We start from the raw sequence: 16,947 nt of genomic DNA on the forward strand, positions 1-16,947 counted from the left end.
AAAATATTTTTGAAGAAATTTCAATTAAAAATTTGATGACTCTTTGACTTAAGTTGACTTAAGATCCTTAAGTTCATAAAAAAGTTAAAAATTTGATAACTTAAGGAATTAAGTTCACTTAAGAGGTTAAATTAGTCTCAAAAAAGTAATTTTTTCTCATTTTTTTTTTCAATCCGTAAAGCAAATAAAACAACAAACCACGTCAAAACAACACAAATTTACAAAAAAAAAACGTATCTAGCAACAAATCAATCTAAAGTAGTGACTGAGAGTGATGAGCTATTTACCTGTACGACGCGTTTCTTCAAGTTGACTTTCTTGGAAATCTCTTCCAACATTTTCCGGCTTGGATTCGACTCGGTTTGATAACATTCATACAAAAAGTTCAGTTGTTCCGGCAAGATTGTCGTTCTCAAACGCTTGTTGGCTTGCTTTTCCGCTGCCGTCGCAATAATATTTGTCGTTGGCGTGGCATCTGTGTGACTGTTTGACGATGTCGTCGAAAGAGCCGAGCTGAAATTCTGTCCTTGTTCAGCCAAAAGTTTTTTGGATTCGTTTAGTTGATAAAAATTCAACAAAAAATCAAGAGTTAATTTCTCTTGCGACTCTTCCGGGTCTTCTTCGTCGTCGTTTTCGCGATTTTGCAGGTAATAATTGTGCAAAAAGTCGTAATTTTTCATCATATTGTTCTTTTTGATCTCGTTCGTTTGGTAATATCCGAACAGAAATTCGATTGTCATGTTGCCGCTATGTTTCTTCAGCTCTTCATTCGTTTCGTTTTGCATGAAGTAATTTAATAAAAAATCATGTTGGTCCTTTTGGAGCTTTTTTGCGACCATTTCGATGCCTGTGCCCTCATTCGGGGCATTTTGAGGCGTTTGCGATTCGGATTCTGTTGAAAATTTCCGCGCCAAAATCGCTGCTGGCTCTTCTTGTTGCTGCAAATTCTGCAAAAGAGCAAAAGGATTGCCTCCTTCGAACATTTGCGGGTTCAAAATGTGAATCAACTGATGTTCCTTGAGCAATTCGACGCGCGGAAAACTCAAATTGCACTTGTCACAATCGAATTTCGGCGCGTTTTCGGCGGGACTTTGGGCCTTTTGCTGTTGTTGCTGTTGTAAAGATTGAAAGGTGTCAACAGTCGGGCCACCAACGGGTGTCACAGTGTTATTATTATTACTACTATTCATGATCGAGGCAGCGGCAGATTGGGCGCTGTGATGCGATCCGGGCGAAACCAAGCCAAGCAAGTTCGAGTTAGAGCCTGATGTGCCTTTTTTGAGCAATTTTTCAAATTTTTGTGTTTTTGTGCGAAATTTTTATTTTTTTTTGCACACAGGAAAAGTGCGGATTTGGAAGAGTAAAAAAGAAAGAAAGAGAGAAATACAATAAAATAGAATTTGAGATTTTTTTTTGCTTAAAATTAGGAAAAAAGCATTCTTTTGACGGGGAACAACTATTATTATTATCATGTCGTCTTTTTTTATCATTCTTTGATGAAGATCGCTGAACGAAATTTCAGGACGAAAAATGGGAGAAAAATGCAAGAAATCAATTTTTTTCACATCAAGGGGGTCGAAAATCATGATTTCTCGATTTTTGTCGGAAAAATAAAGAAGACAACTAGCAAAAAACTTAACTAACAAACTTAAAAAATAAATATATAAAAAAAATTTCTAATTACCTAGAATGTTATTGGCATGATTAATGTCAAGACTTGAGTTTGAGTCTTCACTGCTCAAGCTTTGTGCAATTTGTGCGGCAGCGATTTGTGCCTTTGCCGACTTTTTATTGTTCTCTTCTTTGAAACAATGATTCTTTTGATGGCGAATCAGTTCGTAGTATCGCTGGAACACCAAATTGCATTTCTTGCACGTGTAATTTATATTGGGTGTCGCCGCCGCCTTTTTCTCCTCGGTTTCGTAGTAGGAATTATTCGGTTGGTTCTCGTAAATTTTACGTTGCTTTTGGCGGGCGTTCTACGTGCGACACACGAAATCACGGGGTATGAGGGAAGAGAGAAGAGAGAGAGAATGGCAAATATCAGTATCATGGATAATAGTAATAATAACAGACACACTACATACTAAAGGCGCGAAAAAATGGTACGTACAACTTCCTATTTAACGAATTTGACCCAGTTGACATTTTAAAATATTTATCCCATTTTACATTTAAAATTTTTGACCCAATGCATAATTGAAAATTTTTTTAACCCAAAAAACATTTAAAAATCTTGTCCCAGTTGACATTTTGAAATTTTTACCCCAATTTACATTCAAAATTTTTAACCCAATGCATAATTGAAATTTTTTTTACCCAAAAAACATTTAAAAATTTCGCCCCAGTTGACATTTTGAAATTTTTACCCCAATTTACATTTAAAATTTTTGACCCAATGCACATTTTTGGTATATAGCAGTTTCGTTAAATGGAAAGTTGTACGTATTTTTGTGATTTTTTTTTTTTTTTGACAAAACTCACCTGAAACCAAACGACAATGACGCGCGGCGAAAGCAACAAAAGTTTGCTCAAGTACTCCAAGTCGCTGTCTTTCGGATACGAATTATTTTCGAAGAATTCTTGCAAAACCTTGATCTGGTAATCGGTGAATCTCGTGCGATTCGCTCGTTTGCCACTTGACGATGTGTTTGTGCCCGAAGGCGAATGCTGTGATCCCAATTGCCCGGGTGTCTCGTAGCTCTTGTCGAACATCTTGCTGAGTTGAAATTTCGACGGAGGACCCATGTTACTGAGTTTCGATTCCATCTGTTGACTCAACAAGTCGTTGATGCTCCCATAATGGCCCGGCGAGGGCGATTGGGGGCGCGACATGTGATCCGAACTTCCGCTTTCGCTTTTTGTCTCGTAACTGTTGTAGAACATGTTTTGCGCTTCGCGTTCTCGGGCGGCATGCGCTGCGATTTGCTGCTGATACAAATTGTGCAAATCCTGTTCTTGTTGCTGTTGCTGCTGATGCGATTTGGAAGTTTCGTGATCGCTGCTACTAAAATCCATCGGTTCTGATTTGATGTTTAAATTGTCGTGGCGATCGAGAGACGCAATGCTGCTGGCTTGTGACACGGGACGCGTGTCAGATTGATGGCGAGACATTGTGTCCTGATTATCAGAACCACTGGTATTTTCGGCTAAAGGGATCACTTTGGCGTTTCCCGTACGCTCGTATTCTTCGAGGTTGAGCGTTGTGCTTGGCGGGTTGTTGAAATTGTACGGCGAGTCTTTGTTGCGTTGACGTTCCTTGAAAAGTGTGTTGCGGAACCAATGTTTAACGACCTGTAAAAGAAATGAAAAAAAAATTTTAGAAAAATTCTTAAAAATTTAATTTTTTAAATATTTTTTTAATATCAAAAATTTTCACTTTCTACTGAAATTTAAAATTTTTTAATGTCTTTATTTTTTTTTAAGTTTTAAATTTTTTTTTTAAATTTCACTTTTTAAAAAAATTTAATTTTTGTTAAAATTTTGAATTTTTTTTCAAAAAAAAAAAAAAAAAAAAAAAATTTTTTCAATGATGTCTTTACATGGTTTTTTTCGTTAAAAAAAAACATTTAGAAATTATTCAACATTTTATGATTTTTTTTAAATTTAATGTAATTATTTAATTAATTTTTTTTAATTTGAAATATTAAATAGTTTTGTTTTAAAATAAATAAAAAATTCTTAAAAAATATAAAAAAAAATTTTTCAATGTCTAAATTTTTTTTTATATTTTAATTTTTTTTTAAAGCATTTTATGTTCTTAAAAATATAAATTTTCGTAAAATATATATATAATTTTTTTTAAATTTTCATAAATTTTTAAAAAATATTTTCAAAAATTGATTTATGATTTTCAAAAATTAAAAATTTGTTGTTTAAAATAAAAATATTTTTAATTTTTCAAAATTATTTTTTTTTTCATTTTTAAAATTATTTTAATAAAATATGTAGGTATAAATATTAAAAATGAAAATTTTTTGAAAAAATAATTTTTTATTTTTTTTTAATTTTTTTATTTTTTATTTTTAAAATTTTTTAATTTTTTTTTACAAAAATTTTATTTTTAAAAATTAATTTTTTTTGAGTTGTTTAAATTTATTTTTCAAAATTTTATTTAATTTTTTTTTTTTTTGTTAATTTAATAAAATTTTATCTTACCTTTTGTGGCAAATTCGCCTTTTTCGACATCTCCATAATAGCTTCTTCACTCGGAGAGTTGTTAATGTCAAAATGTGATCGCAAAATTTTCAATTGCTCATCCGTAATGCGAGTTCTTGCTCTCTTTTGATTATTCGAAGTTGCCTAAACACAAAAAAATTTAAAATTTCCTTTTAAAAAAAATTTTCCAATTTCTTACCTGAGCTGCAGCGGCAGCTTGTTGCGCCTGTTGCTGCAAAATATTCGGAACAGGCGTCACAGATGGTTGTTCAGGCGTCGTCGATGGCGCTGGATTCGCAGCATTACCTTGCCCTTGCCCGAAAATCAATGGCGGCGCCAAATTCATAAAATTCATCGACATCAAATGATGAAATTGCATCAAATTCAACATCTCTAACGTATTGAGTTGCGGCATATTTCCCATTCCCGGCAAATTTTGAAGATTCTGCAAGTTTTGCAGACCCTGCGGGAGATTCGGGAAATTCGCAGCCAACTGTTGTTCCATCATCTTTTGCGCAAAAACCGCAGGATCAATATTCAACTGCTTCGCAATTTCGGGAATTTGAATTTGGGGCTTTTCCTTGGGGTCTTCTTTCGTCGTTTTGGCGGAAAAATCGAGAGCTTCAGTGTCATTGGTCTCATTGTTCGACTGTTGAGCAGCGGCAGCTACATCCATAAAGTGATGTTTGACATTTTCTGCGAATTTTTCAAGAACATCAATTGGTATCTTATCGTTATGAAGGTCCTCCAGATGTGTCTTCAACACAAATGGACTAGAGAATTTTTTGTTACAGTGTCTACAATAATATTTACCATCGGTATCGGTGAGTTGTTTATCGGCAGCAGCAGCGGGATTCTTGCCAAACTCATTGAACTGCTTGACAATGTCGAATCCGTACGTTTCCAGCAGCGTCTTGAACATCTGATTGTTTTTCGAGCCTTCCGCGAGTTGTTCGGGATTGCTCAAATTCGATGGGGTCGGCGAAATTGCAGCGGCATTTTGACTCAATTCATGGATCCGCGCGAGATTTGGCGACAATCCTTGACGTTGGGCACGTTGTTGTTCCTCCTGCAAGCGACAGGCGCGTGTTTGATGCAACACACTTCGCATATGGATGTCCAAAGTACTTCCTTGGGCATATGCAACCTTGCAAATGTCACATTTGAAGCGTTTTTTCGGACTATCATAGTCATTTTCGGGAGACAATTTCCTTTTTTGACCCGCTTCCAACGTTTCAACGTCATAATCGATACTTTTACGATCGAAATCGACACTTTTACGGTCAAGTTCGTTACTCGGACTCGTACTTGGCGTATTGTTATTCTCATTTTGCTTCTTCATCTTGTGCAAATGCGAAACGCTGTTGTAATGCACGAGCAAAATGTTCTTCTGGGTGAAACTTTCGCGACATACCTCGCATTTAAAGGGCCTATTTGGGTCCAAATACTTCTCCATCGGGTAATTATTCAACTTTTCATTGCGGCGATGCATATTGGACTTGAAATGTTGTTGCAAAAAGTATGGCAAGGTATACGCAACTTTGCATTTTTGACATTTGTACTTGCGATTGAGGTCATTAAAGTGCTCCTCAGCCAAGGGTTGCGAATTTAAATACTCATCCAACTCACTATGCTCCGGATGGGGTTCGTCATTCATTGTTTCTTCATCGTTTGACAAAGCGCTCGTTGGGCGATCCTCATCTTCGGTCATTTTTTCCAATCCGGGAGATGTCACAGGAGACGAATTGTTAGCATGGGCCTGTTCCATATGCTTTTGCAGTGACTGAGTACTGCGGAAACTCCTATTGCAGATGTTACATTTTGTGGCATCGCGCATTGTGTGATACAACGAATGGGCGTTCAGCTTCTCTTGCGTCTTAAAAGCCAGCGAACAGAGTTTACAGCGATATTTGTAGACGTGACGTTCGGAAATGACAATGTTCAAGTGCGTATCTTTGAAATGGGACAAGACTTGTTGACCATCACGGAAGAGTTGGGAGCAATTTTTCAACAAACAAGTGAATTGTTCGGCATTTAATTGATTAAAATGTTGCGAATCGTTGGTATGACTGAAAAGATCGGGCATCGTTTTGAACGAACTTCCGCAAACCAAACATTCCATCTCGAGATCGAGCTTGCCAATACCTTCGCTGATACTTTGTTTCACGGGAGTTTCCTTTTTTTGGTCCCAAACGCTCGTATCGACGAGTAACAATAAGCGACTCAAACCATCTTTGTTCACGTTATGAATCGCCATTAAATGTCCTTCCAATACATCGCGAGCCGTGAAGTTATCTTGACATAAAGGACACATAACTGACGGCAAATCTTCACAATCATTCGTATCGTCGGCATTTGCAGCTACAGTCTCCAAATCCGGCTCACATGTCATGACATCAGCTTCGTTATCGGAGTCTTCCTCAATTTTTACCGCACTTTTCATGTCAACATCGTTCATTCCGGACATTTTATTCATATTCAATGCCATCGCATTTGCCATTGCCATCGGATTTGGCAACATAATGAAGTCATTTTCCTCATTCGGATGCAAATTCGCGAAATGATCATCCATTTGCAGCTTATTTTCCGCGAAATAATCGCATTGGTTGCATTTCAGGATCATCTGCAGCGGATTTGGCGGCAAACCTCCCACACGAGTTGGATCCAACATAGCAGCGAGACTCGATTTTCCGATGGGTGAACTTAAAGGACTTCCTTTTTCACTCTTGATATCTGAAAAAAATAAAAAAAAAAACAATTAGAAAGGCAAATAATAAAAAAAAAATTTTCAGAGATTTTTTTTGCAACCACAGAAAATAATAAACAATCATCATCACTCAGAAAGCAATTTATTTTTCTCTTGAAGAGATATCATTCAATTAAAATAAAATACCGAACCTCAATTGGCACAAAAATCAATTTCAAACTTCTTCTTCTCATACGGCTATCATTAACGTTAATTTATCCATCAGGGATTTGCATTAAACTCGTTAAGAGAGTATAACGAGTCGAGATTGGATTAATAAAGAAAACGAAAAAATTGATTATTTGAGCTTGAAAGCGGATCGAGTAGTAAAATTCCGTTACAAAGTTTAAAAGTTTTATCAAAAAATATGTTTTGTTTGTAAAATGAAAACTCATCAATTGATTGACATTAAATTGAATTACTTTTTTCATCTATTCATTTATTTATGTTTATTATTATATTAATATTAGTATCGATGACGAGCTGTAAAACAATTGAAACAAGGAGCTAACTTGCGATTTTGTGAGAAAAGTTACCGAAAATTTTAATTTTTTATTTAATTTTTTTTTTTTAAATTTAAATGTATAAAATTTCATTATTTTTTATAATTTTTAATATGTATATTTATAATAATATTTGATTTATATTATATAATTTTTATATAATATTTATAAAAAAAATATAAATTAAATTAATTTTTTTCATTATTTTATTTTATAAAAAATTAAAATAAATGTTGAAATATTAAAATATATTTTAAATATTAAAAAAAAAATAAATAATTTTTATTTATTAAAAATTTATATTTAAAATATTTTAAAAAATGTTAATATTTCAACATATATTTTGCTGTTGCTATTAAATAATATAAATAATTAAATTTTTAATAAAAATTTTAAAAAATCGTAAAAAATGTATAATATATTATTTTATATAATAATTAAATAATTTTAATAATTAACATTATTTAAATAAAATCTTAAAAATATTATATATAAAATTTTAAATATAATAATATTATATAATAATAATATAAAATATATAATTATATATTTTAATAATTATAATATAATAATATAATATATAATAATATATATATATAATATTTATATATTATTATATCATGACTAAATAAAATTTTATTAAAAATAAATAATTTTTCTCACAAAATCGCAGTTAAAACCTTATTATTTGATAATTTATCCGTTTTTATGATTGACTTGCGTTTGATTTGAAATTTTTCGATGTAATTTTTTAATGTATGTCATTATTTTGTTGTTGTTTTTCGCTACAAAACATTATTGACTTGATGTTTGACGGTAAATATTGACTGACTTGGATGGGTTTTTGATTATTATTATTATTTTATATAGTTTATATTTTTTAATAAGTGTGTCTAAATTCAACAACATTATTTACAATAAAAAGATTATTTTTTTTTTCATTTTTTCGACATTTCCAACAATGACTTCACATGTGAAAATAAATTGCAAAGTAAATTTTAAATGAAAACCAAATAAATTGTTTTTTTTTGTTGTTGTTACTTGTATCAAAAGCACCCCGACGTGAATGGCATCGACCTTCGAATGAAAAATTTAACATGACGCATAAAAAGCGCAAAATGCAGGAATTAAGTAGTTTGCGAAGGCGTTAATTTAACTCATTTTATGTTCTTTTTATTCAAACAAATCGATGATTATCAATTTTCTTGCATTTTACAAACATGTCGATTCACGTAGACTTTAGTAGATGATATTTTATAGCTACATGTTTTGATAAATCGTGTGTTATATTAAAATATCAAAACATGATAAATCAAAAATGTACGTTTTGAAATAATAATAATAATCTTTCTCTCTCCTCTGTGAATATAATAATAAATAATAATAATAATAAAATTATTGTTGTTATTAAATCACGTTTCTTGTAAATCATTTTCTTTTGCACACACGATGACACGCGTAATTTTTGTGTGATAAGTGATGATTTTATTATAAGAAAGGACTGATTAAGAGATCAAGCGAGTTTAAATTCTCATGCTTTTAAGAATTGCAATAACAACAAAAAAATATACAATTAAGGAAGATGCGGGAAATGTGAAATAAATGAAAAAAATTCAAATTATTTGGATTTTTTTTTGAAAAAAAATTTAAAATTTTTTTTTTCAAAATTTTAAATTTTAATTTTAAAAATTAAAAAAAAATTAAAAGAAGCTTCTAAAATGAAACAAAAAAATGTAAAAAAAATTCTTTCAATTTTTAATTTTTTTTTTAAATAAATAATTTTGTAAATATTTAACCCAACGTAACGAGGCTTAACTTTAAAATTTAATTTAATTTTTTTATAAAAAAAAATAATTTTTTTTTATTTTTGAAAAATATTTTTTGTTTTAAATTCATAAAAAACACAAAATAATTTTTTAAATAATTAATTAAAATTAAATAAATATTTTTTTAAAAATTTCCCGCATCTTCTAAAGAACAAAATGGAATTTTCATTCAATTATTATTATAACTTGACCGAACCGATCAATATCCAATTATATTATTGTTCCTACAATAAAAATGTAGAAATGTAGAAAAAAATCTCTTCCACGAAACAAACTGCTGTTTGTTAGCCTGCATGATAGTTTGCTATTAAATTAAAAAAAAAAAACAAAACGAGGAAAAAAGTTTTAATCAGGCGATTTTTAACTTCTCTACCACGTTACTATGTTTGTTACACGAACCACAAATCATTATTTTATTCAATTTCCCAGAATCGGCGCTAATTTTACTTTGTATGTGTTTGTACTTGATTATTATTAAATAATAATGAACTTCACCACACCGACCGTGATGGAGTTGCTCGCAGCATTAAAAAAAAACAGCAAAATATACGGAAAAACTATCCATTTTAATCAACGTACATTTTTTTAATTTATTCCTTCGAAGGCAAAAAATCTTCCAAATTATTACTCTATTTTTCACTCTTTGTTGCAATATAATTGCAAGTAATGTTCAAGGTATAAAATAAAAAGAAAGGCGAGTTTTTTCTCTTTTTTATCATATTTGTAGCAAAATCTAACGAACAAAGTTGCATGAATTAAATTATAATCGCCTCCTTTCTCGCGCGCGCGTGCATGCTGCAAAAGTACATGAACAACTCGAGTAACAATTTGAGTTTAATTAAAAATAATAGCTCGTAATGCGGCTTGTAAATGCCTTTTAATGGTCTTGTAATGTGTCGAATGGAAAAAATTGAATAGGCGAAGAGAATATTTTAATATTGTTAGGTCAAGTTTCCCACTTTCATAAAAATTTTATATAAATAATTGTAATTTTATTGATTTTCGTGCAATAAATGCAACAACACACATTTTGTTCAACTTGTCCCTTTTATAAGGAAATAATAATAATAATTTTTATTCGAAACAACACTTTGAGAAGAGGGCACCTAAATAGTCGGAATATGAAAAAAGGTTGGCATAGCATGACATAAACTTGATTTGATAATAATAATGAACGCTTAAAATAATAAAGTCGAGTAGAATGAAAAAAAGGGGAAATATTAAACAAATAGTAACGAGTTTCATTACTGAGCATGAATTTTATATTATATTTAAATCTATTTTTTTCTTCTTTTTTCATGCAAGGTGTCCAGTAGCGCTTTTGTTTTCAATATTTTATTTTTGTATTAAACAGTGGCTTGTTACTTAGGTCATTACAATATTTTAAAATGTTTTAAATTTACTTTAAAATTAATTATTTTTAAAATATATATTACAAAAATATAACTTTGAATATTAAAAATATAATAATGTTTAATTTTTGTACGTTTTTTAATAGTTTTTAATATAAACATTAAAATTTTTAAATTTTTTAATTTTTTCTTTTTCTTTAAAAAAAAGATAAATGTTTAAATTTTTATATTTTTTAAAATATATATGTATAATTTTAATTGGAAAAATAACATTAAAAATAAAAATAACATTTATAATAATAATATATAATTTTTTATATTTTATATAAATTTTTGTTGTCATTAGTTAAGAAGTCATTATTTTGTAAACTTTTATTAAAACTTATTAATTTTGTAAAAAAATATATTCTTAACTTTCATATTAATATATAAAAATATAACAAATTTATATGATTTAGCATATTTTTGTACATTAGTTTTAAAAATATAAAATATATTTTTTTACAAAATCAATAATTTTTTAATAAAAGTTTACAAAATAATGAATTTTTAACTAATTTCAACAAAAATTTATATAAAATATAAAAAATTTATATATTATTATAAATGTTATTTTTATTTTATTTTTAATTTCTGTAAGAAACTGTAATTTTTTTCCAATTGACATTTATAAAATTAATATATATATTTTTTAAAATATGTAAAAATTTGAACATTTTTAATTTTTTTCTGATAATTTATTTAAAAAAATAAAATAAAAAGAAGAAATTTTAAAACATGTTCAAGAATTGTAAAGACCTTATTAAGTCGAATAACTAAAATATTACATAAATGACACACACACATGTTTGTCTCACACACCATAAACTACAGTTAAAAGTTCAAAGAGAGACAAAAAATTTCAAGTATTATAAAATTAACATTTTCAAGCACCACTCAGATAAATCCCGATTTTTTTCCAGATCTTTTGTCTAACGCAGTTGCAGACGAGCAGAAAAAATATAATCACATGCTACTTGAAAAACAATTAATTTCATGAAATTGCAACAATGAGGGATCAGAGAAAAACCTTCTGGGCGAGAAACACGTAAATAATAAAATGAAACATCATAAGGGCTGTCTCTTGTTTAGAAAAATATATCTGTCATAGTACCGGATTTGTATGAATAAACGCAATAGTTTTAATCACCCTCCTAAAAAGTAATAATAATTGTCAACTACGCGCAGATTTTTAGAATCATTAACATTTCCTTTTGTTACATTTTCGTTACAACAACGGTTTAAGTAAAATTAATGAAAAAGTTAGTTAGACCATCATTCGAAATCTGTGCTGGTCGTTTATTTTGTTGTTGACAATTTTTTTTTGTCACATGCGGGACTCTCAATTGCTTCACAGTGCTAATTAACCAAAAATTATTTATTATTGACTTGACTTTAAATGGCTCAAGTGCTTCTTTTGTCAAAAAATTTCTTTTTTTGACGAAAAATGAGCCAGCATAAGTTGCGTGTTCGGAGCCCATAAAATTAATTATGTTGCAAATGATTTTAAATGGCGTTGAATATCGCGTCGTCGTCTTCGTTCGGTGGTCACTTATCATATTTTTGACCGAAATTTGCATACAAAATTAAATGTTGCCTCGAAAAATATCGTTCAAAGGGTGCGAAATGAGGGACCTACAACGGATAATGACCCAAATCACGCCCTTTTCATGCATTTTCGTTTTTCGGATGATTGTAGGCTATTACATCGTTATCATTTAAAAAATATTTTCCATCGTGAGTCATAAATTCGTCTTTCGCGTCGCAAAACTAGATTTTAGAAGAATTCAAGAGGTAGGCAGCGAGAAATTTCTTAATTATCGATAAATTTGCAGCACATTGTCGTCGATCGATTCGAAATCAAAACGCCCATGAAACAACATTTAACATTGAAAATTTACAACATTATTATATTTATTGTGTGTTTGTGCAAAATAAAAAAAAAGAAAAAAATACGAATTGAATACTACAAGCTTGTTTCTCAACATTTTAATAGCATGTGTTTGACAAGAAGTAAAACATTGTAAGATATTTCCATTCGAGTGTCAAGACAAACGTTCAATGGAACATCGTAAATTTCAGTGGGCTCACATTAAACATCATTAAAAATGCAAGCTAATTACAGCGCTTATTATCGAATGAATGATGAATACATGAAATTTTTTTTTGATGATTATAATTATTATCATTAAAAAAATATATTTTTATTTGTGAAGAAAAATTTAAAAAAAAAGAAACCACAAAATTCAGTTCATTTCGAAGCCAGCTAACAAAAAATTAATAATATTTTTAATCTTGTTTTGAATCAAAAAATCATCATGATTCCAAGCCCATGGTTTAAATTCGTGTACGTTTCTTTCTGTCATTCCAATTGTTTTTAGACAAAATTACAAAATTATATAATTCGTTATTATATCCAATGATATGTATATTAGCTAATATAAATTTTTTTTTTGTACTAAATATCAAAAATTAAACCATAAATCGATGGAAAAATAACTCAATAAGAGTGTTTTTCTAAAATTTTTGATATTTAGGATGAAAAAAATATATAAAAATTATATGTATATTATATACATATCATACAAAAATAATATACATATAATATACAAATTATATACATATAATATATAAATATGCATATAATATACATATAATATTATATTAATATAAAAATTAATTTTTGTCCGCAGCTTTAGCTAATCTCGCATTGATATTTTTGGTCTTTTCAGCTATATAATTAACACGTTTGAGGAGAGCATGAGTAAAAATTTTTCATGGTAATTCATAATTTTTATGAGCCTGCCTGGGTTCGCGTTCATGAAAAATAATTATAATTAATTTTTTTTTCGGCAGTACACGAAAGTTATTAAGTTTTCTCATGTTCATATATGTTAACCGATTGACTTTTTAATAATAATCATAACATAATAATGTTAACTGGACCCATCTAAGACACTAACTTCATCATCATCATCATCGCACATATACCATCTGCTTGAAATTAATAAAAATTTTGTATGTTTAATATTTTTTTATATAATATACAACATATATAATATATATATGTATAACATATATGTTGTATAATTATTAAAAATAACAACAAAACCGCAATAATGCATGAGATTCGATTTTAAACATAATTAAAAGTTACGTTTTTGTTATTTTTTCTTTATTATATTACATTTTGTGATGCTAATATAATAAAAAAAATAATAATAAATAACAGCCTTTTGTTTAATAAAAAGAAAGAAAAAAATTGGCGCGTTATCCCTTGCGGTCACACACAAACATTAAACAACAACAAAGAGATTGATGCAAAAATTTTCTATTATTATTACTTTTATTAGGTATTATTTTAAATATGCTGAACATTAATATTAACAACATTAGTACTTAAATCGATGACCTCTCAAGTAAAAATTTTTTTTCCAGTAGAAATTCAAATTAAATATTTTAAAAGATTACATTCGGAGTGATCGACGAATCGATCGAATAATGCACACAAGAACAATTTCAGGCAAAGCTCAATGCGAAACAACAACGAGAAAAAAGCCCGCAGCTAAAAACGTTTCTGATCAAATAATTTGATTTCATTGCGCGCGCAGTATATTTTATAATTAACAACTAAGTAAGAAGAGAGCGAGTAATTGCACGAAAATATGCAAACGCGTCTCAGTTAGGGCATTATTGATCAATTTAATCTTCGTCGAGGTTTCTGTACGAAAAAAAAATTATTATTTTATATAAAAAAAAGAGAAAGAAATAAACAATTAATTATAGAGTTCCCATGATTTTAATGTGCCGAGCAAAGCTAAGCTAAGCTCGATCGATTGCAGGTAATGCACGTAGAATTAAAGAAGACAAAGAAAGTGCCTCCGGTTATGAATGGAACTATTTTCCATGCAACGAACGATGATGATGATGATGATGATAGAGAGGTGATAGATAGATGGAGATTCAATTCAATTCTGTGTTCTGTGGAATCGCCAATTATTTCGCGAGTCACCGCAAGGGGGACTTTGACCTCTGTTTTCTTGTTCTATGGAGAAAAGTTAAGTTTTTTGCTTTGTCTTTGAATAATTAACAAATAATATATGTTGGAAATTGAAAAAAAGAAGCTATTTATGAATAGTAATGACGACGCCTGAACTATAAATGGGCCAGTCGACACATGTTTTGTGTGCACTCTATAATTATGTATTGATTTATTTATAATAACTACTTTGTGTGTTGCTGATGTGTAAGTAAGGAAAGTGCAAAAAGATATAATGTTTCATATTTTTCATTATTTTATAATTTTTTTAAGTTAAAATCTCAACAATAAATTTAAAAAAAAATTATTATTTTTACATTTTTGATAAAATTTGATACAAAAATTTAAAAATTTTCTTTTTTTTTTAAATATAAATATATATATTATATATTATATTTTATATAATATATTATATTATATATTATATATTATATATTATATTTTATTATATATTATATATTATATATTATATATTATATATTTATTATATATTATATATTATATATTATATATTATATTATTATAATATATTATATTATTGAATTAGATAATTCAAGAGATCCGAAAATTAAATTTTCCTTAAACTTCGAATTATTTTATTTATAAAATTTTCAAATCTGATCTCTTAGCAAATAATTCAATCGATTTTCGGCCATTTTAATTAAAAATTGAAACATTTGCGAAAGATAATCCGCTCATTTAACATTAACGGTTACTACCACGTGTGCATATTTTCAATTGAAACTGTCGCCCAGCAGATTTTATAATTACACTGTGTCATTAATATAGATTTTTTTCATTCCAATTCACTGCGAACAAATAATCATTATCACCCCCTGCATTTTGTACTTTTTAATTTTAACGAAAGAATTTAGTTTAGTTTATAATAGTTGGCAGAGGGTGCAAAATATAGCATGCGAAAATTTTTTTCTTCATTCATATTTATAAATATTTATTATTATTTAAGGAAGCCGAGAATGAATTTTCAACAAATCATATGTTTCGTTAAAATTCATATTTGGCGTTGCATAGAGAGAGTAGTTATTAGTTTAGTTTCAGAATTTTTCCAACGTTAAAAAGTTTTAGTGAGTCCGTGCCTCAAATGCGAAGACTAAACATGCCAAACAGCTTTTATTATGATTTTTCATAATAATAATAGGTGTTGCTTGTGTACTCCTTTATTGTTATAAAATGCTCTATAATTAACTTTATTGATTATTTTGACGCAAACTGAACTTTTTTCTTCTAATTTTTATCGAAAAAAAAAGATTTTGAATTAAAAATCCATTAGATAAATTATTTGCCACGTAAAATTAGATAGCGTTAAATTTTTTAGGTCAAAAAAATATGCAAAAAATTTATCAAAGGCCTTAATTAGGTAATGACTTGTTTTGTATCTCGTATTTGCTTGCATGAGTGAACGAATGCTTTTTCCGAAATTTTTAACATTTTTTTTTATTTTTCAGGTAATGATAAAGTAATGTATCATCATCATCATCATAAATGCGGTTTATGGTCGAAAAATTCTTTTTAGGCGGAAAAATTCTCATTTTACTAATGGTTTGCCATTTATCTACTCACTGATTTCAAAATGTAATTAAATATTTTTTTTTCGAGATTAATTAAAATATTTTTGATACAAAATCAGAATTGAATGACAAACAATGTCTATTTATATTTTTTGAAATGATCATTGAATTGCGGACCAAAAGTACATTTAAATGATGAAATGAAATGAAATCCGAGCGTTTTGTAAAAACAAAACAAAGTCAGTGGCTTTTTTGAACAAATGAGGGGAAACGGAAACAGCATTTTTTGAATTGACTCTTGAATGCGTCGTCGAGTGTGTGTGTGTGATTGAAAACAAAGCAAGCGCGCAACATAATGGTTCTCTGATTTATAATTGAGACTTGAATAAATAGAGACGGGGAACAACAACTGGGTGAGTTTGTTACATTGTGTCAAAAAAAAAAAAAAAAAAATAGGTCTCTCGCGGCAAGAAAAAGAGAGATTAGTGATAATTTTTGTCTTTTTCGGAAGCAATGGGTGACAAAGTGCTCAGGAAATGTGGTTTTAATTGAAATTGATTGTTGTTGTTGTTGGGTTTTCTCTTGTTAATTGACGTTTTTAAATGAAAATATCCGTCATTCCCACGTTACTTTGGGCATTATTACGATTATTATATTAAGGAAGTACAATTTTTAAAAATTATTCACATTAATTTTTTTTTTCTAAAAATCCAATGAGAATTTATATTTTTAAGTTTTTGACATAAAAATTTTTA

The 16,947-nt window shown here is 28.9% G+C and overlaps 1 protein-coding gene across 1 annotated transcript in view; it reads right to left on the minus strand.

Annotated features, from left to right (window-relative positions):
• LOC134835552 (zinc finger protein 2) overlaps positions 1–16,947 on the minus strand; it is a 78,392-nt gene that overhangs the window by 3,876 nt on the left and 57,569 nt on the right. Inside the window, exons 7-12 of the mRNA XM_063850432.1 lie at positions 4,972–6,891; positions 4,358–4,854; positions 4,159–4,302; positions 2,485–3,294; positions 1,685–1,979; positions 288–1,273 (exon numbers count right to left, since the gene is read on the minus strand). Coding sequence (XP_063706502.1) covers positions 288–1,273; positions 1,685–1,979; positions 2,485–3,294; positions 4,159–4,302; positions 4,358–4,854; positions 4,972–6,891 — 4,652 coding nt within the window. The remainder of the gene's footprint in view (positions 1–287; positions 1,274–1,684; positions 1,980–2,484; positions 3,295–4,158; positions 4,303–4,357; positions 4,855–4,971; positions 6,892–16,947) is intronic.

Source organism: Culicoides brevitarsis, chromosome 3 (genome assembly GCF_036172545.1).
Source record: "Culicoides brevitarsis isolate CSIRO-B50_1 chromosome 3, AGI_CSIRO_Cbre_v1, whole genome shotgun sequence".
Taxonomy (NCBI): Eukaryota; Metazoa; Arthropoda; class Insecta; order Diptera; family Ceratopogonidae; genus Culicoides; species Culicoides brevitarsis.